Source organism: Bactrocera latifrons, unplaced genomic scaffold, assembly GCF_001853355.1.
Source record: "Bactrocera latifrons isolate USDA-ARS-PBARC rearing strain unplaced genomic scaffold, ASM185335v1 scaffold_10, whole genome shotgun sequence".
Classification (NCBI taxonomy): Eukaryota; Metazoa; Arthropoda; class Insecta; order Diptera; family Tephritidae; genus Bactrocera; species Bactrocera latifrons.
In genome coordinates, this window is record NW_017534408.1 from 1 (window position 1) to 22,088 (window position 22,088).

A 22,088-nucleotide genomic window follows, 5' to 3' on the forward strand; every position below is an offset into this window, starting at 1 on the left:
ATGATTACAACTGTTATTCAGGAAATAAATATCCAAATAAATGTATAAAATTGCAATGCTAGTGCTAAATAATATTAGTCATTAAGCAACAAAAGGTTTCATATTCAATTGTTGTAAAATGTCAAGCTTTGATATTATCTGCAATTTTAATATGTTTTGAAACAATTAAACAAAATATTTGATATTGTCTGCAATATTAGTAAATTTTGAAACACTTATACACAAATAAAATCTGTCGACAATGTGAAATTCAACAGAAACTTATCGATAATTGTAGAGTTTTTAGTAATGCTTACTCAGCTGATCGATAAGTGTTATGCTCTGGCAGTGCCTGGTCTGCTAAAGATTTCCGATGAAGACAAAAGGAAAGGCATGAAAAACAATTTTTTTTTTTCTGAGATGAAAATATTTCATTATCTTTCGGGCAGTGCTTAAATAACTATCTCTTTAATTTGTTTAAAAAATACCAAAGTTTACAAATAAAGCGAAAGTAAAGTGTATAAAACGAATAAAAGCAGTGTGTGGCTAAATTATTATCATCGGTGACGAGAAAACTCGTTAAGTAAAAATAAGCACCAACATCAAACACGATGAATTTAGTGGAGAAACATCCATACGGAAATGGCTTGTTATATGTTGGATTTAATCAAGATCAAGGTGAATATGCACGATCACTTACAAAATACAAATTATTATCAACGATTACTGTGAGTTTCAGGATGTTTTGCGTGCGCAACGGACACTGGTTTCCGTGTTTACAATTGCGATCCATTAAAGGAAAAAGAACGTCAATATTTTCCTGAGGGCGGACTATGCCACGTTGAAATGTTATTCCGATGTAATTATTTGGCGCTTGTTGGCGGAGGCATCAGACCTTTGTATCCCCCAAACAAAGTAATCGTTTGGGATGATTTGAAAAAGGCACCAGCAATATCTATAGACTTTAATCAGCCTGTTAAAGCAGTGCGTTTGCGACGCGATCGCATTGTTGTAGTATTAGAAGGTGTGATAAAGGTGTTTACATTCACACAACAACCACAGCAGTTGCATGTTTTTGAGACCAGTGCGAATCCGCATGGATTGTGCGTGTTGTGTCCACATAGCAACAAAAGTCTGCTAGCCTTTCCAGGGCGACGTACCGGCCACGTCCAGATAGTCGATTTGGCAAATACAGAGCGTGCTCCGCTGGAAATTGTCGCGCACGAAGCGTCCATTAGTTGCATAGCCTTAAACTTGCAAGGCACACGTTTGGCCACCGCAAGCGAAAAAGGCACTTTAATACGTATTTTCGATACAGAAAATGGCAAAAAACTTTGCGAATTGCGGCGCGGTAGTAATCAGGTAAGAGTGATTTTGTCAGCATCCATTTTGTGTTGGTAAATAAAACTTTTTTTCTACCTGCAGGCAAATATTTACTGCATTAACTTTAATCACCAATCCACTATGCTGGTGGTGTCCTCGGATCATGGCACCATACATGTCTTCAATTTAGATGACAACAAACCAAAAGAAGCTGCATTTCCCATGATACCAAAATATTTCTCTAGCCAGTGGAGCTTCGTTAAGTTCTCTATACCGCAAGGCCCAGCCTGTATCTGCGCATTCGGCGCTGATCCTAACTCTGTTATAGGTGCGTGCCATAATAATATTAATTATTAGTGTTGTAATTATTATATATATCTTTGTTTTTGTCATTTTAATAATTGCAGCTATTTGCGCCGATGGTCATTATTATAAATTTATATTCAACAATAAGGGCGAGTGCAGTCGCGATGTTTGTACACAATTTCTGGAGCTGACCGATGATGAAGAATAAATGTGTTAAAAGCTTAAAATAGCTGCTAAACTGTTTTATTGAACAGCTTTCCCCCGTCTATTTAAAGCGTATTGAAAAGGATTTAAAAATATATACATATATATTATTTGTAGGAAAGTTTATATAATATTTGCAAATCTGCAACTATTGATGGTATCTTTGACTGGTTGAAATATATATACATATTACATGTGGTATTGGCAAGGCATTTCGTTAAGTAAAATAATAATTACATAAGATTGTGTAGAAGGCTCGACTAAACGTTCTACTGTGAAGAAGATATTTTAATTTTGCTTAAAAATAAATTATTTACATATAGTACATACATACACACCTACGTACATTCGCACGTATCACTTGAAATGCAATTACTGGTTTTTAAATGTACTCATTTTTGTTCTTCCTTATATTTTGTAAATAATATTTAAATTATAATGCTGTAATACTGTAAAGCAAACATACATACATATGTAGTATAAGCAATTCCATATGTTGTAGCAAAATAAATATCCCACGATATAGTATGAGCTCTGTATATTTAATATCAGGTGGTTGTTGGTGTTGTAGATGAAAAAATAACACTAATGCTTCCGAGCATATGACCGGATAAAAATCCGGGTATGTGCCGGTTACTTACCCCGACTGTGGTGGGGTTGGACGTAGAGGGTTGAACAGATCAGTGGAATATTTTTCGCCTTTGTTTATATTACATATATGTTGAAAAAGTCATGATGACGTGTTATGCATATTACTTTAAGAATATGACTATCTATTGACTTTCTGAAATTATTAGATTACAGTTAGGCGATAAGAGCTGTTAGAAGACTACTTATACATACATATATGTACATACATACATACTATGAGCACCGTTCCCATGCCAGTGTGGTCCAACTAACCGGAACATACCCGAATTTTTAACCGACCAGGGACTGTCAACTCGGCACTATGCCTCGAACTGCAGGAATGTTTTTTGCTGCTCCTAGAACAACAACAACAACAGTAGCGAGTTCATATACATACATACTTAAGCACAAGTATAAACAAAAATGGCAAACTTAACAAGTATTTGCAAAAACAAGCCAATAACTTTGTGATAAAATCGCATTCGACTAAACTGCAGCCCAAATATGTACCTACATACCTATATATAATATAATATGAAATTATGCTTGCTTCCAACCAGCCGGGACTGATTATAGGCAGCCACTTTGCTGCATTGCAACGCCATTAAGCGCCAGCGTAAATTTATCAACCAATTTCATTAATTGAATTATTATTCTCACTTCTGAAGAGCGCCGCCTGCTCGTGAGCGCAGTGCCATCAMAAACACACATACATGCATACACGATCAAAGTTACGTCTGTGTATGCTGAAATGTACACTAATGGTAGAGCCTAAAATTAGGCGCTAATGCAACTGGGGGAATACGATTAAAATGCCATTGAATATTAGGTGAAATTACGGCAACGAGCACTTGCATAACGGAGCGGATGATACAAACGTTGCTTTATCGCTGCTGATGCGTTCCATGTGTGTGAGAGTTGTAAGTAATTGGTGCAAATGATGCGATTATAAGGACGTTCAACTGGCGCTTTGTTGATGTGATGTTTGAAATGTGGCTTGTTATAACGGTTAACTTAAAACTAGCAAGTTTTTTAGACATCAATTGTAGACTGCCGCTTTAATGAGGGTTCTGCGGAGAACATGTAATTTCTGAGACATAACTGGAGTTTCTATTTCTGAATTGAATAATATAAATACATTGTGATCAAATCCTACCAGATTTGAAAAAATGTACTAAATATATTTTCAAGTATTTTGATAAAAAATCTTTATCATCGTCTTCGAAAAAATCAATTGAGTGAATACAAGTACAAACTTGTTATAAATCTCGGCTGAAGATGGTCTAAGGCCTTCCACGAATGACTTTCATTGCCTTCAATTGACTCACGGCACGTTCTCCGAGGCGAATTTTTATGTTTAGAAAGTAGTGTTTTAGAAATTAGTACTAAAACCACAGAAGGCCAAGTCCGTTGTTGTTTTAACGGTTATGTAGCCCCCGTTAGTGTGGTAAGGTTTAGATACGTTGTCATCGAGGTCATTAAACGGTAGCTCCAGGAAATGTGCTGATTTTACGAGGTCCGTCCATAGGTAGGGGGGTGTCAGATGTCTTGGAGTCATGTGGCGACTATTTGCATGCTGGTTGTATGTATGTTTGATATGTCGGTGTGGATTCTGGATAAGTAGACGTTTAATTTCGTACCATCGTACTCGGAATTAGCTCTGATTTCATGATATGATATTCCGTGGGCTGTTTTTTCGGAGATCTAACTACGTTTGGATTGCTAAGTTTTAAACAGCCAATTTTGTTGTTGTTGTTGTTGTAGCGGCAAAATTCTTCCGAGTTTACAGTGTTTGGCCGGATAAAAATCGGAATGCAAAGCCCTCAGCTACGATGATTGACTTTTTTAAGGAACTCTACACGACCTCATGTTTTGCAAAGGATTCAGTTATTTTGGCATCGAGCCGATGAAAACTTAACTTCAACGCCTGATGGCGCTACTATCGTTAAAGAAAGTGACCATCGCTTAGTAGATTCTCGTTGGCGGGAGTACAGCCGATTTGATTCTTTGTATTTAGAAGGGAAATCACAGAGTGAAATCAGAAATGGTTGGATGCTGTACACGCTGACTCTTCTCTTCGAAGGCTTCCACGGTGGATAACATAACAAACGCCCACATTTCGTATTGACAGATCGCTGATTGAAGGCAAACGAGATAACTAAAACAATAAGTACTCCAAAGAACCACGTGAGTAATATGGATTAAAAGTAAGCTGTCGGCGTGATAAATGCCCCCTTTGATTGCGTCCGACTACCAAGGCAACAGTGATCACTGTCATAGCAGGGCTTGAAGTTGCTCATGGCTAATCTGAAGGGGTTTCTGCACCGTTTGGTGACCGACGGCCAAAACCGGATTCACAGGTACACACTAGAGTCCAAGGAACAGACCACATAGTGGACTTCAACCGTTATAGGGAACTTGCACTGCAAGGCGATGACTACAATCATTCTGGGGAAGAGGTATACGCTCACAGAACTTTACATTGTTGGTTTATTGTGCCGATTCGATTTCTAACTTTTAGAAAAAATTGGCCCCGAATTATGCCAAGAATAATTTCTCCATCCACAATATTACTCAGATTTGCTTTCAATGATTTCTTTTTGTTTGCAAACTCCCGGTTGGAATTTAAAGTCGAATGAAGACGTTATCAAGGTTGCTTTGCAGACCTAAAAAATATTTTTCGGGCGGATGAAACGGACTGAAGTATGGTTAGGTCAAGTCTATCGAGCTGAAAAGTTATAACTTCGATGTCGTAGATAATTTCTATCTTCCTAACAGTATTAATAGCTTTATTAAATATTATTATATTTGCAGATTGGCAAGGTTGAATGTCGACGACGACATTGACATAGTTCATTGAATTAAGAAGCAGCGGCTAAGTTGACTATTTCATGTCACCCGAATGGAAGAAAACGCTCAAGCTCTGAAAGTATTCGACGCAGTACCCGCCGGGGAAGCAGGGAAAGAGGAAGAAATCCACTCCGTTGGAAAGTTCAGGTGGAGAAGGACCTGGCTACACTTGGAATCTCCAATTGGCGACAAACAGCGAATCTGAAGAACGTTTGGCGCGCTGTCGTAAATTCGACCATAACGTCGTAAGCGGTGTCGGAAGAAAATGTTTGCATTACAATGCGTCATAATGTTTTCAGTTACTGAAAAAAAAAAAATTATAATGTTTCATAATTAAGGATGGACTCATTTGAAGCTCTACAAGCATAGGGCTTGGTTCACTATTTACGTCCAACAATTTACGCACAAAAGAAAAATTAAATAACTTTACCTTGTATTTGTTAAGATTACCTTTATTGAAACCAATAACAAGGTTTGACACAGGCATAGATATGTTAGGGTGCGACCTTTTACAAGCAATTGAAATGATAGCTGATCGATTTACATCAAACCCATTTTTTTAAACATTCTACTCTTTTGTATTGTTGCTATGTTGCTGTTGTTGTATACATGTACTATATAGTATATATATATGCTTAAGTATGTACATACATATATACTTTATATTGTTTATAGAAATTTATTTCACAATTTCTAGTGAAATTCAAGTGATCCTTCGCACAGTCATTGACATTGTGAGATCTTCTGAGCAACGCTACTAATTCCTTCAACTGACTAATGGAAAAATTTACAAACAATTATAAAGAACAGAGGAAATCTTCAGAACCATTCACTGTCTAATCGCTAGTAAATTTGCAAAAGAAAAAGTAAATGATTCAAGAAACAAACAGAGAGTGATCGCCAGATGCATTTGAGCAGCTCGCGCCGCCGGAGAATTGACTCATCGCGCGTGTCGTTCGGAAAGAGGCAACGGAAATTTATCGCAGAGAACCATTAAAAAGTCGAAAAGATAAAACAAGCGCCGAAAAATAGCAACAAGTAAACAAAATACAAATTTAAGTAAATAAAGCAACAAGCATATCGTGCCATAAAAAACATGGAAAGAAAACAACAATTGAAATGATCTGTTCTACATGAGCGCGAGAGCATTTGTTGAGGCTTGACGCTTTCGACAGCTAATTGGAAACTCGATCAGCAGCATTTGTGGCAGTTTTCCGTGCGCTTTCGCAGCGAGTAGACTAACTTCTTTTCGCTTGATATTTTTTTTTTACTAAATTGAATAGTGAAAAGCGTGACTTTTAAAAAGAAAATAAAAATATTGAAATAAATTGAATTGCAAAAATATATTAAAGTTAAAAATTTAATTGATCTAGCAAAAAAATACTTAAATAAGCTTTGTGCTCGACATTAGCACTAACATAGTCGTGCTCTACAAAGGTAAATATCATAAATTTTAACGAATTGTAAACGTTTTAAAGATAAGATTTACAATTCGCGTTGACGGAGTTTCAACCAAGTTGCGGATAAAATGAAATATTTTTCAAGTGTCGATGTGCCGCTGGAATACAAAGTGTCTGACAAGTTATACTCGCGCAATTTTTGTTGAAAAAAGCCAAAACAACAACTAAGGTTGAAGCAAATAATTCGCGCAATTCAGGCCGGTGTTTCAGCTGAGCGCGTCGTGCACGTCATTAGGTCCCGTTTACTCTTTAAACAATCGTATTTATTGCTTGTTTGTATGCCTGTTTGTGTGTTAAACCGTTTTAGGCTTTCAAAGTCAGTCACTAATTAACACACATGACTCACAATGTTTCGATTTGTTGTAGCATTTATATATGAATGACACTTGAATTTATATCGCGTTGTTAGAGCTTATGATTTACTCAAGTTTATTACTACTGAGAAGCGAAAATTTTGAAAATAAATCTGAAAATAGTTTAAAGCTGCTAACAAACCTTAGGAAGAGTTATGTTTGAAGATTTCTATCAGAAAAAATGTTTTCATAAAAACCCAAAGCACTTGTGAAGTAAGTACTTACCATCGAGATACACTTATCAAATAGTAAGAGAAAAAAAAAAATAAAAACCTGTAGCATATAAAGTTAGGTTATGTTAAACTGGTAGGCCAACGAGCCATGACTAGACCAGTTTTGGTCCTTTGCGATCTATGAGGAGTATCGGATGGCTGTATTTAACACGAATTTCAACAGACTCTGTGGCATCACTATCGATACCTCTTCCAATGTATCATAAAGTGCGGACCTCAAATGCTTACAGAGTCTTGCCAATCCGGGACAAGAGCACAAGAGATGCTCCACTGTGTCCCTGATGCCTAACAAATTTATCAAAGTAATCCTCCTTGGACCCAATACAATTGTGCCAACGGTTTTTAATTAAATTCTCGAAACAGTTGTTAACGTCAATTTATGGAATAGACTCCAATGCGCATAGCGAACAATCAATGCTGTATGCGACGGTGCATTATCGTGCTGCAAAAGCCAAGAGTTATTGGTCCATAATTTCGGTCTGTTTTTACGAAAACGCATACCACGACGCATAACACTCAACGAGTATGATTAGTTGCCAATTTGGCCGGTTGGAAGGAGCTCGAAGTGCACCACACCTCGACAATCGAAGAAAACCGCCAACATAACTTTGATTTGTGACTTGCTTTGACGTGCTTTTTACGTCTTAGGCTAACCTTTGCCAAGATATTCGGCCGATTGATCTCCGTTTCCGGGTCGTAAGCATAGATCCAAGACTCATCGCCAGTAATAATACGCTCCATGACATCCTGGTAGTCGGAAAGCATTCTTTCACAGACGTTAACGCGACGCTGTTTCGAAAAAAGTTCAGTGATTTTGGAAGCATTCGTGCTTTCACTTAAGCCCAAATGATCTTTCAAAATGGTTTTCATTGAACCTTCTGCTATTCCAATAATGATAGTAAGATCTCTGACTGTTAATTGTCGATTCTCAAGCATCATCTCTTTTATTTTATTGACATATTGATCATAAGTTGATGTTTATGGCCGTTCTGGACGTGGTTCGTCGTCAACGCATTATCGACCCTCTTTATATAATTTGTAAAAATCTCATGTTTTGATCTCGTGACAAACAATTATCACTGAAGCCCTTTTCCAGCATTGTGAACGTTTTGAGCACCAGAAATCTGATTCCGCACGCAAAATCTAATCGATTTTCTTTGCTTAAAAAATGAGTCATCAAAGTGTTAAAACGTAAGAAGATGAGATGTCTACCCATCATATCTGTCTTCTTGCCTCGCTTGATATGAACTAGTTTAGTCAATCAAAAATTAAATACAGACTGTAATTTCTTTATGGGCTCATCAGACTTAGCCTACGAAATAAAAACGAGAATTTTGGAAAATCATCTTTTATTTCTCAATATGGTCGGTTAAAAGCGATACAGTTTTAATCCATCTGAAAGTCCCGTTCTCTAGCAATTGTCAAAATAAAATTCGGTGCAGGCGCTAACCTTCTTCTTCGACTCTAAAAAGCCTAACCAAGCAAGTGTTGCTTTTTTCCGAATTTGAAACCAAGAAGATGCAAAGTTTGAAGAATACGTTGCTTGATGCAGTAGTTCCCAATCACCAGTCTAATTAGGTTTTCTGGTTGTTTTGGTGAATACTTCTTTGTTCACCACATGTGATTTTTATCCTGCAATTCGGTGTCGAATGTACCTTGTACCGTTTAGTCTTCCCGAAAGTAGTCAATGTTGATCATTCCTTGTGAATTCCAGTAAATATCAATTTGTTTCTTCGAAGCATAGAATACTAGAATGTTTTTATAAAGGTGTTTCAGCTGCTTGATAATTGTGAGAATCCCGATACGATGCTCTTTAAAATTTGTATATAATGTGCTTAATTAATTTTTTTTTCTCACAATTTCAAAATGAAATTGTAATGGAACCAAACCTTGTATGACGAAGAAACTACTAGACAATTTTATTAATTTGACAAATTTAATTTTTATATATATATAGTTATAAGGTTTTATAACTCCCATACAGTATTACCAAATTTTATTTGTTCCGAGCGTCAATCCTTATATTTTCCAACCCATAAAACCAATCGACGATAACTCACTTATAGCATAGATGAATAATATTTTGCGTCACTGCATGCGCCCTCGAATGCCAAATATCAACATAGGTGCACGCACTTATTATTCATATAGAGATATATACATAGATATAATTATATCTATGAAATTATTTAATTACTCATTTGATTAAAAGTGATAAGTATTAACTTTTGTAACTAAAACATTATCAAGATATATTGAAAATAATAAAAAAAAAAGAAAATTTCAGCTAAAATGTAAATTATCAAATGGTATACATGTGTGCATATATATTTATTGTCTGCGGCTTATGGTTTAGTTACGATTAGTTGTTCCCCAAAATGCACTCGAATATTCAAATTTTGTGCTAATTTTATGACCACAATCATTTCCGCAGTTGTTAAGTGCTCATAAAATTGTTGAATTTGTTCGCCTTCGTTTACCCGCAGTTTTTTACTAGTATAGCCTCATGCCTATCGAAATAAGCTAGTGGATTTGAAAATATTCTTTTTGAAAATAAACACATGCAAAAGAATGACAATTTACTGCTGAGTTCTAACAATTTATAATAGAAAATAAATAGAAGAAGTCCGACTGAGCATAAAACTAAATCCCTCATTTTGAGACCTTTTTTTTTTTTTGTCTTTCTCAGAAATCGAGTTAAACTCACGCATAGCATGCCTGGGAGGGGCATAATTTGCAAATTTACTTTTATAATTTTTACAGTAAAGTTGGGAAATGTAATAGATCTGAGGCGACGCTGAGCACTTCAACATTTTTGAAATGGTAGAGAGTTTAGAAATATACCAGTAATTGGAGAATACATCTTTTCTACCACCTTTAAGAATAGGGGTAATGAATACTAAATTCCAGTCTGAAATAAAGTTACCAGATGACAGAGACTTATTGAAGAAAAGCAAAAGAGGATAAACAAAGGCAGGAATATTTTGTATAAGTACAGGCGACATCCCATCAAGATCAATTTTGAAAGAACGCTTTAAATCAGAAACAGGCTTTTGCAATATCATTTTGCAAAAGACACAGTGTGACCAAATTTACAGAAGAAAAGTTATTAGCAGAAAAGCTAGAAGTAGTTGCAAGCTCATCATGTACATAATTTGATTTGAAAAATACAGCAAAAAATTTGAAAATTTCACTAGGAGTTTTTTCATCCCAGCGTAAAACAGAAGGAATGGCCGAACACGCCTTTCTAGCTTTTACAAAGTGCCAAGAAGACTTAGGGTTCGATTTAACGTTAGACTCCGTGCTGTCAATAAACCTTCAATAGAGTAATTTTTATAATTAATAACTAAAATATAGAATCATACAATTTTTCGGTCAATATGACCCGGCGTCATTGACGTTAGATTAACTGAATGCTTTTCTTCTTTTTGCTGTTGTCATATTTACTTTTGTACTGCTACTTATGTAGCATGTAATATTTTTGTAATATATATGATATAAAATGACAATTTTGTTGTTTCTATAATTGCATTATACATGTTTGTATGTATAACTGACATGCTTTGATACCTTTTTGGGATTTGAATTCATTCATTGACTAGTTTTCTACTCATTTTATTGGCCATTTTAGGCGCTTTTGTTGCCAGTTCACTTTTTTTAAACTAAACTAAGTAAGTTCTGGAAAATGCTGGAAATTTTAAAATTCAATAACATTGAGTTGTATTAACAGGCAACAGTAATATAAGCAAGCAGATATTAATGATTTTGAAATTTAATAATTAATGTCCAGCAATTTTGATAAATAAAAAATATTATTGAAACTTAAGCAACTAGTTTATGTAGTTTGAAATCAATTAAAAAGTAAAAAAAAAACTAATTTAATTTGAAAAAACTTAAAGCTTAACTTATAAATCTAATGAATAAATAAAAATAATATACAGATGCAAAATTATTCATTTTGAAAACTTTCGGACTCGCTTGAAACTACGAAAAAAGGTGTCCACTTAAAATTATGTCAAATCCATACTTCCAACAAGTAAAGAATGGCAATGTTCGTTCGAAATGCATCATGTGTTGCTCAAAAGCCTGGATCGAAGGGGAATTGTGCGCAAAGACTTTAGACTTTACATATCCCCACAGTAAAAACAGTCGCTATTGACGGTTACGTTCTCACTGACATCATTTTTGAAGAAATATGGACCAATGATTGCGTTGGCCTCAAACATCACCAGACTGTTGTTTTTTCTACATGAAATGGCAGATCTTGAGTCGCTTCAGGTTGCTCTTCGCCTCAAAATCGGCAATTTTGCTTGTTTACATATCCATTGAGTTGGATATGGGCGAAGAGTACGCTCAGTAGGCCAATTATGTTGGCAATAAGTTCAGCGAAACACAAAATTGAACGATTTGTAAACGTTGTTCACTAGTAAGTCCATTGTGTAGTACATTTTTGGAAAGGAAAGAGAAGATCATAGCAGCAAAGAATTTGCGAATCGCATACGGCTAATATTTTCATAATGTAATATGTATTTTCATAAAAGTATAGCTTCGAATAAAATTAAAATTATGTTATTCTCAAAAAAANAAAAAAAAAAACAAAAAAAAAAAAACAAAAAATAAAATTACAACATTTCCCAAAACCTAATGCATAAGCGCCATGTCACTTCTTGTAAAATAAAATCGCTGCTATTCGTTAGGCTTTCCCCTAAGGCAATTGACTCCAAACAATTTCTTCAATATCTACAGTTTGGCTTCCTTTCTAGCTTAATTAACAATTGTTTATTAACATATGCACATAATAAGCTTTCCCACGCAGCTTAGTTAAATAAGTAAATACCATAAATTCATATATATAATGTATGTTTTTGTCTGCTTCTGCACAGGTTTTAACGCAACTAAATAAAAGCCTCAAAAAATACTTTTTTTGTTTCAAACAAATAAATAAACAAACCAATGAACACGAGAAATTTGAAATCTATTTTGAGCACCAGGTTTTCCAGCTTTTGCCCAGTGAATCAGCGAATTTTGTTTATGCGAGCGGCACAAGCCAACAGCTCATTAAATTTTCAGCACACATGCTGGCCACGCACAAATAATTCTGTTCATAGATATGTATGCATATAAATATGAACTCTATCGGTGTGTCGGAAAAGCGGGATCTTCGGAAAAGTCAGGTTATTTAGAAAAAATAACGAATATTATTTTTAGCTTCAGAAAGGAAAGAAATTGAAGTACAGTATTGAAAACATGTGGTATAGACGGACCGTACCCTAGAATACAAAAGAAATATTGAAGAGAAGATTTTGACACGCGTTGACAGTCACGTAATGTATGTATATTATGTTGAATTGTTTATTGTGTTCAAATATTGGTTCAATAAAATGAGAAAATTGCTTTTAAAATTCAAAGAATTGATTTCCCCATATGAACCCTTAGAAAGTAATTGTAAAATTATATTTTTTTTTCTAAGTTCCTTGTGAGAAGTAAATTTGAATAAAATGGAAATAGTAGTGCAAGTATATAAGATATTCTTTATATAAATAAAAGACACAGAAATATTTATCTTCTCTTTACCGGCGTAGAAAATGCTTACGCGTTAGAACCGAGTTGACAAAGCACGCCAGTCGCTTTTTTCTTTTTGCAATGTGGCGCCAATTATAAATCTCAAGCGAAGCCAGGTCCTTCCCTACCTGGTCTTTCCCACGGAGTGAAAGTCTTCCTCTGCTCCCCTGGCGGGTACTACACTCAATACTGAACTATGTCTATGTTGTCGTATATCTCATACAGCTCATCGTTCCATCGAATGTGATATTCGCGAAAAAGACCATAAATGTTCCGCAGAACTTTCTCTCGGTAACTCGTAACGCCGACTTATCAGATGTTGTCACCGTCCATCTCTCTGCACCATAGAAAAGGATGGGGATAATGAGTGACTTCTAGAATTTGGAATTTGTTCGTCCCATCGTAGTTATCGTAGATTGTGGGTTGTGGATTGGGCAGGGCACACTTACATTCCAATTGTCGTGCATGCTTCCTTCGGACGACCATATTTTACAAAGAGGTTGATGCATGCTCTTTACCAGTTTTTCGTTGCCGTATTTGAATTGCTCGGTCGGCAAACCATCGGCCCCCGCCGTTTTGTTGTTCCTCAGACAGGTAACTGGTATTCGAAATTCCACAGAAAGTCGCTAGTTTGACTGGAAAGTCGATAGTTCTTTACTTGCCATATCTGAGGGCCTTGAAGGTGGATTTCCATGTGCTTTAGCACTCGGCTCTCAGCGATTTGAAGACTAGTTGAATAAAGCTTTTATTGATATTCTTCAGAAAAAAAAACTTATTAGATGAAAATATATAACGCTATATTTTTAGGTTAGAATAAAACATCTATTTTTCGATCATAACCTCAAAATAAAATAAATATTTATCAGATATTGTTCTACAATTACTTATAAGTATGATGATATTTGTACTTAGAACCATTTGAGAATTATACAAAGTAAATAAAATCGCGAAACAGATACTAAAATAACAAGAAATATACACACACACAACATTCACACAATGTATCTGCAGTCTGCTACAAAACAAAATTTTCCCAAACAACCAGAACAATGGCATCGGATATGCGAAAATCCTCGCGGCACAATTTAGCACTGTTTAACAGAAAACAAATAACGAAAAAAGAAAAAAAAAATATGCGAAATGCCGATCCATATGTAAATACTATATACTCGTCATACTCGTGCATAAATATATACATACATATATGAGCTTCAGGCGGTGGCAGCTGATGATTTCACCGAGGCGTGTGCGCGCATCTCTCATGTCATGAGGAAAATCGATAAATGTCAAAATTTCACTTTCATGAAAAGTCCCACATACGCACATACATACCTACACGTTAGTTGGCTCAAAGTGGCAGCTGTCAGTCGTTGTCGTCGGCGCGTTCATTTAAAGTGTCTATAAAAAGTGCCGGTCAGACGCTGAGCCATTTATTTGTTTAAAGGCAATTAAATCAAAATTTAATGATCATACACACATAGTACATACATACGTACATACCGATATAACTTGTGCTTTTGCACATAGAAATTCCGACATTTTTCCGATAATTAACTTTAATATTTAAAGCGTAAATAGCGCACATTAATTTTTCATCAATTATTTATTTTTTCTTAATATTTTTAAAACTTTTTCCAGCTTTGTTCAGCGCGTTTCGGTTTAGCCTCGACAATTGCCTGCTATTAGAGCGCATAGAAAAAAAAAAAAAAAAAACACAAATAAGCTCAACAAAGCAGCCAACAGCTGTTGATTTGCCAAAAAGTTTTTGCAGCAGTGAGAAGCAAACAACAACAATGGAGCCGGTTATAAACAAAGCTTTTGTTAATGCAGGTCAGAAGCCTGGTGTGGAAATCTGGCGCATTGAGGTGAGTAAATGCATGAACACAGTGCAAACATAGATAAATAATCTAGGATAAATAACATAAATGCAAAACTAATTAGAAAGAAATGAAGCATAGAACGAGGGGTGTCACTTGGAAAAGTTGAGCGGTATCGGATCTTGCATAAGCTGTGTACGCTTTCAATGCAAGATCTCGACGTAAAATCCGCCAAGTCGTTCCATACTTCATCGGCCGAGTTGCTGCCAACGGCGTCGACTCTCAACTGTCTTCGTGAACACTCTCAGCTACAGATGCTATATTTTCTTTACTGCGTGCTGGACGTGGTCTCTTCGGGCAAATATTATCCAATAATAAAAGGTGGTTCTCAAGATGGTTGATGGTGTTGCGGATAGTACGTTCAGTAAGCCGATTTTGTTTACCATAAGTGGAGCGAACCGCGCGAAATACCGTCGCTAAAGAACGTTAATTTTCGTGATAAAGTTGAACGATTTGTAAACGTTGTTCAAGTGGAAGTCTTTCCTTGATGAAATGCCAAACAATACTGAATAAAAATAGCATGATAGCTTGACGCGACTCACACGTGGTCCGTCAAAAAAAGATTATTGAAAAAAGTACCTCTACTTGGATCACCCGTTACAATGATCACTGTCAGAACTGAGTCGATTTAGCTATGCTTGTTTGTCTGTCTGTATATACGCTAGTTAATCCCACAGTATGTGAGGTATTGATCTGAAATTTTGCACCCGTCATTTTCTCCATATGAATCTGATTATTTGCTAATATCGAGCCACAGTAGCATATACCTGCAGCTTCCATATGAACAACTTACCGATCAAAATAAAGGTCTTATGCGGTAAACCTTTCATGAAAGATATCGGTACGAAATTTGGTATAGATTACTGCCGATGGCAACAGTATGAACACTTCATTAAATCTTCGGAGTTCTGCTACTACTCTGTCCCTCGAGACAAAAAAAATTGTAAGATCTTCATCGTCTAGGCTTTTCTACAGAAAATCGGTTTCAGCGCTATCAATATTTTCAACAGTTCATTTGGTCTTCAGTTTCCTTCTCTCCTGTCGCTCAAGGAGGCTGCGTTACATCAACCTACGCATCGTTAGGGAAGATCTTATGCAGCATCCTTTCGAACGCAAAACTGGTGCCACTCTTTGAGTCCTTGAGAGGACCGAAGGACTGCTTGTTCTGGAGAATTAACGCTTGTCGATATGGATCATCGGTTATCTCGCTTATGAGTTGCGAGCTGTAAGAAAGAAAGAAAGGTAGTCTCGCAAACATCTCCTTTACCTCCTCAAGAGTGGAAGATTCGGAAGGAAGCTAGAAGCCAACTCGCGGGAGTCTATATATAAATAATTTTAATACTGTTTCTGCGAAAATTTGAGAGAGTGGTTAGATACCGATAGAGAAATTAAAATATGACTGTTACCTTGACTCTAGCAAACAAGCAATCAGGTTTGGGTTTCTCTATAGCAATTGTGTGAAAAAAGTTTTTACTATGTATAACAGCCTGAAAGTAAGAACCAGAATATAAAATATAGGGGTATATGTGGTATAAGCAGTTTAGGCGGACCCCTACCAGTATCCTCAACTCCCCTTAGTTTATCCGTTTTAAGTTTTCACTTGCTCCACTTCCACCACATTGGATTAATAAAATACTCAAATTCTTTGTCGAGTGGTGCGTCTGCGGCTATATATGCTCAATTGACTACTTATACACATACTATATAAACATGTGCGTTTGGCTGTACTAGTCCTTAATATATGAACGCCGCCATCAAACTGTCTGCTACTCCTATTCCAGCTAAATGCTTAACACTTATACAGCTAAATGCAGCTTATGGCGACAGAATAGGCGGTCACTGGACAGGAATTCACAAGCTCATTCGCTGGCATTAAGCTGTGGTCATCAATGTCATGTCGTAACACCCAAACAACCGTTGTGACCATACAAATGGTTAGTTAACCGTGTTTGCGTGTGTGTGCGTGAGGATTTGTGAGGATGTGTTTTAAAGTGGTGGAGGGTGTGCAGAAAAACATTTGAATGCATTTCTAGGGTGCACTCATTAATATTCCTGCGTGTGTGTGGGTGTGCAAAAGATAAATAAAAATCACAAAAATGCTCGCCAGCGCTGGGCACTCACATACTGCCATCTGTGTATGTCTCTATGCATGTATGTTTGTGTGTCGCAAATAAATAGTCGAGCAAACAAAGAAATGCTTTTACTATAGGAATCTGCTTTATAAAACACAAATGCCATTTTAAATAAAAAGCGACCATCTATCTACTTAGGGAAAGGGGGATTAGAACGACTGCGCGGATAATATACTGTAGTGACTGTCGTGTTTTTGATCAATGCTGATGCACCCATATAACCTGTTTACCAGCAAAATGCCTTCGCGACACTATAAATCAGTTGATAATACTTATGTGCTAGCATGCAAACATATGTACAATGCGTTCGAATGCCCTGACTACTGGAATTAAGTTTGGAATATTGTTTCTACTTTTCCTGTACGTCACTTGGCTGCCATTTGACTAAGTTACAGTTACTTTTAACTCATTCCGACTTCCATGTATGCAGTTTTGAGACTTCTTCCCGAACTCAGCCTAGTTCATTTTGTACTCCGTAGTCATTTAGTCCTTAAGGTAAATTTCTAGATCTTTCTATGTTCAGAAAAGACGAAAAACAGTGCTTATAATTCATGCTTCGCCTCATGCTATGAGTCTAGTCGAAGTCTTTATCTAACTTATATTTTACTGTTATAGAATCCACCGTTACAACATAATCTTGTTCTTATTTTTGTTTTTGGGTACTAATGCTATTAAGATTATACACCTTGTCTCAAAATATACTCATCCCTTTACAGTGACGTACCTCGTCTCTCTTAATTTCATGTGTCTCTCGTTCCAACTACTTCGAAGAGTTCATACATTTTTTGAATCATCCGTTACAAATAGTATAATTATATTTTTACGGCACTTGTAACAACTTAAAAAAATCGGTATAGTTTTAAGTTATATACACAAGATTGGACATTAACTCTGTGCCGTAGTTGGAATCCTGCACAACATCCAATACTTATCGAAGTTGTGAAGGTTTTGTGTACCTATAACCCAATGTATATTTTCAGTGATCGAGCTTTGTAAAAATTTTAATTCAACATCGACCACTTTCTACATATTTTTAATACACAAATTTTCGATTTTTTTTTAATAACTAAAGGCAATGGGTGGAGTAGAAACGAAACGTCGTGTTTTTAAAATTCACAAATTTGATTCAAGATAGTTCCTAAAATCTACAGATTAATTACAGCTTCAAGGTTAACGGCTATTTTCAGTTTCTTGGGTTTGCGACTATTATTTCTTAACCCCTTCACAAGGGATCGAATGGAACTCAGAATTGGAAACAATACCTTATAATTTATAATTTTTTGTATGCAAAGTTAGTAAAGGGTGACTCATTTCGAGATTCGCTAGATTTTTAAAGAAAAAATCTTTAATATCATTCTTTGGCACATATTTTTTGAATCATCTCAAATGGTCCATCTATTAGTCCAAATTTCGATGACTCGTTCAAGCAGTTCGACTGGTAGCTGGCGAAAGACATGCGTGATGTTTTGCTCCATGAGGAAAAATTCTAACGGTGTGATATCATACGACCTTGGTGATCAATCGACGTACCCAAAACGTAAAATTATCTACACACCGAAGTGCTCTCTCAATAGCGCCATTGATTGATGCGATGTGTGGGAAGTGAAGCCGTCTTGTTGAAACAAAATGTCGCCGAGATCACGAGCATCCATTTCAGGCATCAAATAGTCGGTTATCATGGCGCGATAAGGGTTGCCATGAGCGGTTACATTGTCACCAGCATCATTTTTGAATAAATGATTTCATCGGCCCACAAACCACACCAAACCGCTTTTTTCTGGATGAAATGGCAACTTTTGAATCTCTTCAGGCCTTCAAGAAATGAGTTTCATCGCTGAACAAAATTTGGCTTGAATAGGTTGGATCTACTTGGAACTTTTCAAGAGCCCATAAAGCGAAACGTTGTCGCTTGGTCTTGCACAAACTGTATTTTCTTCGCTTTCAAATTAAGATCTTGACGTAAAATGCGCCAAGTCGTTCCAAACGCCAGTCCGAGTTGCTAAGAACGACTTGACTTTCCACGGTCTTCGTGTACACCATCAGCTACGGCTGCTGAATGAAAAAATGCTAAACACTACCAATCAAGAAAAAAAAAAAAAATAGCACTGCTTGGACCATCCGAGAATACTTGGATCACCCGTCATAACACATTTGGTGTGGCAAAATACGTTTTTCTTAATTCAACATAGTTTCTTTCATTTGTGCTAGTTAAGGTTTTCGAAGTATTAGAAGCAAATTTTTTCACCACTTTCCTATTTTTCACACATTTAGGCACCTGAAAGGTTGAAAGTATAGCTGAGGGCTTAGGATTGTATGTTATTTTGAATTATTCAACTGTTTTTCAAAAGAAAATTGTTTTAGATATTTTTTTGCTCAGAACATGTACTTTGTTCGCAATGAATTTAGAACTCGTTGTCCAACAAGCACTGTCACCCATTTAAGCAACTTGGGTAGAGCACTAAGGTATGCACATACAAACATATACTGTATTTGAATGTGTACACGATGTCACTTGTTGCTTTCAGTATACATATAAGGAAGTATATGCATGTGCTGGAGAAAGGATATCATCACTGCGGCAGCTATGTATGCACTCAGTAGATGATTTACGCTCCGTTGCAGCTCTTTGGCTCGAGTAACCTGATGACGAATGTTCGACGACTTGACAGCGCACCCACACCCACACCCACAAAATACACACACCCACACACATATGTACTATCATTATTATTTTTAAAATGTATACGTATGTTTGCATCTACTTTTGTACTTTTATTTTCATTCCTATAATATTAATCGTGTTTTTCTTGGTTCGACTTAAAACTTAATTATACTCCTGCGGCCGTGATAACTCATGATCAACAACAACCGCATGTTTGTGTGAGTACATATACATATATGCGTATGTGCATAGGTAAATATAAATTTATAAATGCAAGTGAACTCGACAGATAGTCGTACTTATGCGCTACTTACACTTGAGTCCAGCGCGCTCTCATCTGGTTTCGCACATATTTGCATTTTATATCCTGCCACCATACGAATGTGCGCACCGGGGAAATCGTAAATACGCTTGAACGCTTAATGCGTTATGTGCGCGTTGACGCCACTGCCCCCGCCACCACCAATGCCAGAGCCAACGCTAGTGCCAGTGCGAGCGTCAGTGCCAATGCGGATTCGCCATGAGTGGTAATAAAATTATCTGTTAATAACTGCCGTTGCCCTTTGGTTACTCAGTGGGATGGCAGAAGCTGAAAGGACGGTCATTCGAACGCTTGATTACCTTGACGACTCGTATTTTTCCAGCTACTTATTTACTTATTACACGTTTTACATGAGTACATATGTATTTGCGCGTGTCCTGCATTTTATAGGACATAGGGTAATTGCAAAGGATGCAAAGGACGTGATTCCCAATTAATGATCGTAAGATTTAACACTTTAATACAATTCGGTAATGAGGATTCGCGTTTTTCGTACTATTTTCGAAGGAGTATACTGCAATTTTTACGTGTATAAATATGTAATTGTCTCAAGAAAGCGCTTTTGAAGTAAATTTTGAAAAATATTATCATATTACTATGATTTATAGCTAATAAATAGTTTTCCCTTTATGTTAAGTTGCTTATATTCACGCCTTTTCTTCTTTTTCAGGGTAAGGGTATACTCTTGCTTATCATTTGGTCAATGAAAGCTTATTTGAAAGCTCTTAAAAGCTTTATTGTCAATTAAAAGATACCCTGCAATTACATCTCGACCTTTTCTAGTTTGTTATAGAAAGACTTACAAATATTGCTGTTTGGTGAAAGTGCTTGCGAAAGCTTTTTAGAGCTTTCCTGTACTAAATGTATGCTCAAATGAACTAAGTCAATTGAATATTTAAATTCATGGCAACAGACATTCACGTAACAAATATTTTTTATGGAGTCTTTGACTGAAAGCGTAACATTGTTGACCTGCGAAAGCTCTTGTGAAATTTTTAGAAGCTTTGCTGCTATCAAAGTTGATGGATGCGGATATAAATAGTATTTTTATAGACCGACATATTTGAAAAGCTTTAAGATTTGACATGTGGTTAGAGTTAGAGCAGTCAGCAGAACACTTTGTTCTTCTTTTGTGATTTCAGTTTTCATATGATAGCCGCTTTCGGCGCGTTATTTTCTCGCTATCTTCGTGAAAAAAGTTACATAAAATAACAACAATAAAGATTTCTACAAATATCTGGATATCTTTTTAATGTGGTATAACTATTATTTTTTTGTTTTCATCCGTTCTGCTCTTGTGAATGGTTTAACTGACAAACGAAAAGACCAATTTTATTTTATTTCTTTATTTCAAATACTTAAGACTTACCATGCCCAAGGCTTGAGAACGATGTGTGAGAGACTGATTTGAGTCTTTCTCAATTGATGCGTTAGTAGCAGCAATATTCTCGACACTAAGAGCACTTCTTTGCCACACTGGCACGGAAACATTTTGTACTGTGCCTGTGGCTTGAATTCTTCTATACGCTCAATTGTTGATCTGACAGGATTATTATGACGATCATAGATTGGACATAGCGCTCTTAAAGTTGAGGCCACTAACTCCGAATTTCGTTAGTAAATTTTAATAAATTCGGATCGTTGTTGGATCGCATAGCTTTCCGTGATGAAATGGCAAACCTTAGTGAAGAGAAATGTCAAAAAATAAGGAATACATAATTTTTAAGAAATTTCCCATTCTTCAAAATATACAATAAATCAACGAGAACATTGTGTGTTGGATGTTTAAAAATAACGTAGTCGTCAAATATTATAAGCATACAAATAAATAGCTATATGTTATACTAGCGTACCCAGCCCGCTTCGCCGGGTGAGATGCTATCGTGTCGCTCGAATTCTGTTCTGACCATAAACTTATGCTCCGGGGTGGTGATATTAAAATGAAATTTGGCACAAAGGATCGCATTAGGGAGGGGCATATTTGGACTAAATTTTTCGAAAAGTGGGCTTGGCCCCGGCCCCTACTAACTTTTTTGTACATATCTCGAAAACTGCTATAGCTATGTCAACCAAACTGTATAGAGTCGTTTCTTTTAGGCATTTCCATATACAGTTCAAAAATGGAAGAAATCGGATAATAACCCCGCTCACCTCCCATACAAAGGTTATGTTGAAAATCAGTAAAAGTGCGTTAA

The 22,088-nt window shown here is 36.2% G+C and overlaps 2 protein-coding genes across 4 annotated transcripts in view; both read left to right on the forward strand.

The window, feature by feature from the left end:
• Nucleotides 1-305: 305 nt before the first annotated feature.
• Nucleotides 306-1,827, forward strand: LOC108965947 (WD repeat domain phosphoinositide-interacting protein 3-like). Its single transcript, XM_018928628.1, has 4 exons — nucleotides 306-657; nucleotides 719-1,341; nucleotides 1,405-1,630; nucleotides 1,710-1,827. The coding sequence occupies exons 1-4, from the start codon at nucleotides 591-593 to the stop codon at nucleotides 1,814-1,816; spliced, it is 1,023 nt and encodes a 340-aa protein (XP_018784173.1). The 5' UTR covers nucleotides 306-590; the 3' UTR covers nucleotides 1,817-1,827.
• Nucleotides 1,828-6,610: 4,783 nt separating this feature from the next.
• LOC108966772 (gelsolin-like) overlaps nucleotides 6,611-22,088 on the forward strand; it is a 36,257-nt gene continuing 20,779 nt past the window's right edge. For 2 of the 3 annotated variants that reach the window (XM_018929837.1, XM_018929818.1), the window contains exons 1-2: nucleotides 6,611-6,729; nucleotides 14,539-14,765. In XM_018929837.1, coding sequence (XP_018785382.1) covers nucleotides 14,694-14,765 — 72 coding nt within the window. In that variant the 5' untranslated portion in view covers nucleotides 6,611-6,729; nucleotides 14,539-14,693. Of the gene's footprint in view, nucleotides 6,730-14,388; nucleotides 14,471-14,538; nucleotides 14,766-22,088 lie in introns of those variants that run through there. The other variant, XM_018929827.1, reaches the window with a different exon arrangement.

Excerpts from the sequence above, each read along its gene's own strand:
- LOC108965947 (XM_018928628.1), top strand. The coding sequence starts at position 591 with ATGAATTTAGTGGAGAAACATCCATACGGAAATGGCTTGTTATATGTT. Across the intron at positions 658-718 it reads TGGATTTAATCAAGATCAAG|GATGTTTTGCGTGCGCAACG; the intron begins GTGAATATGCAC and ends TGTGAGTTTCAG. Across the intron at positions 1,631-1,709 it reads TGATCCTAACTCTGTTATAG|CTATTTGCGCCGATGGTCAT; the intron begins GTGCGTGCCATA and ends TAATAATTGCAG.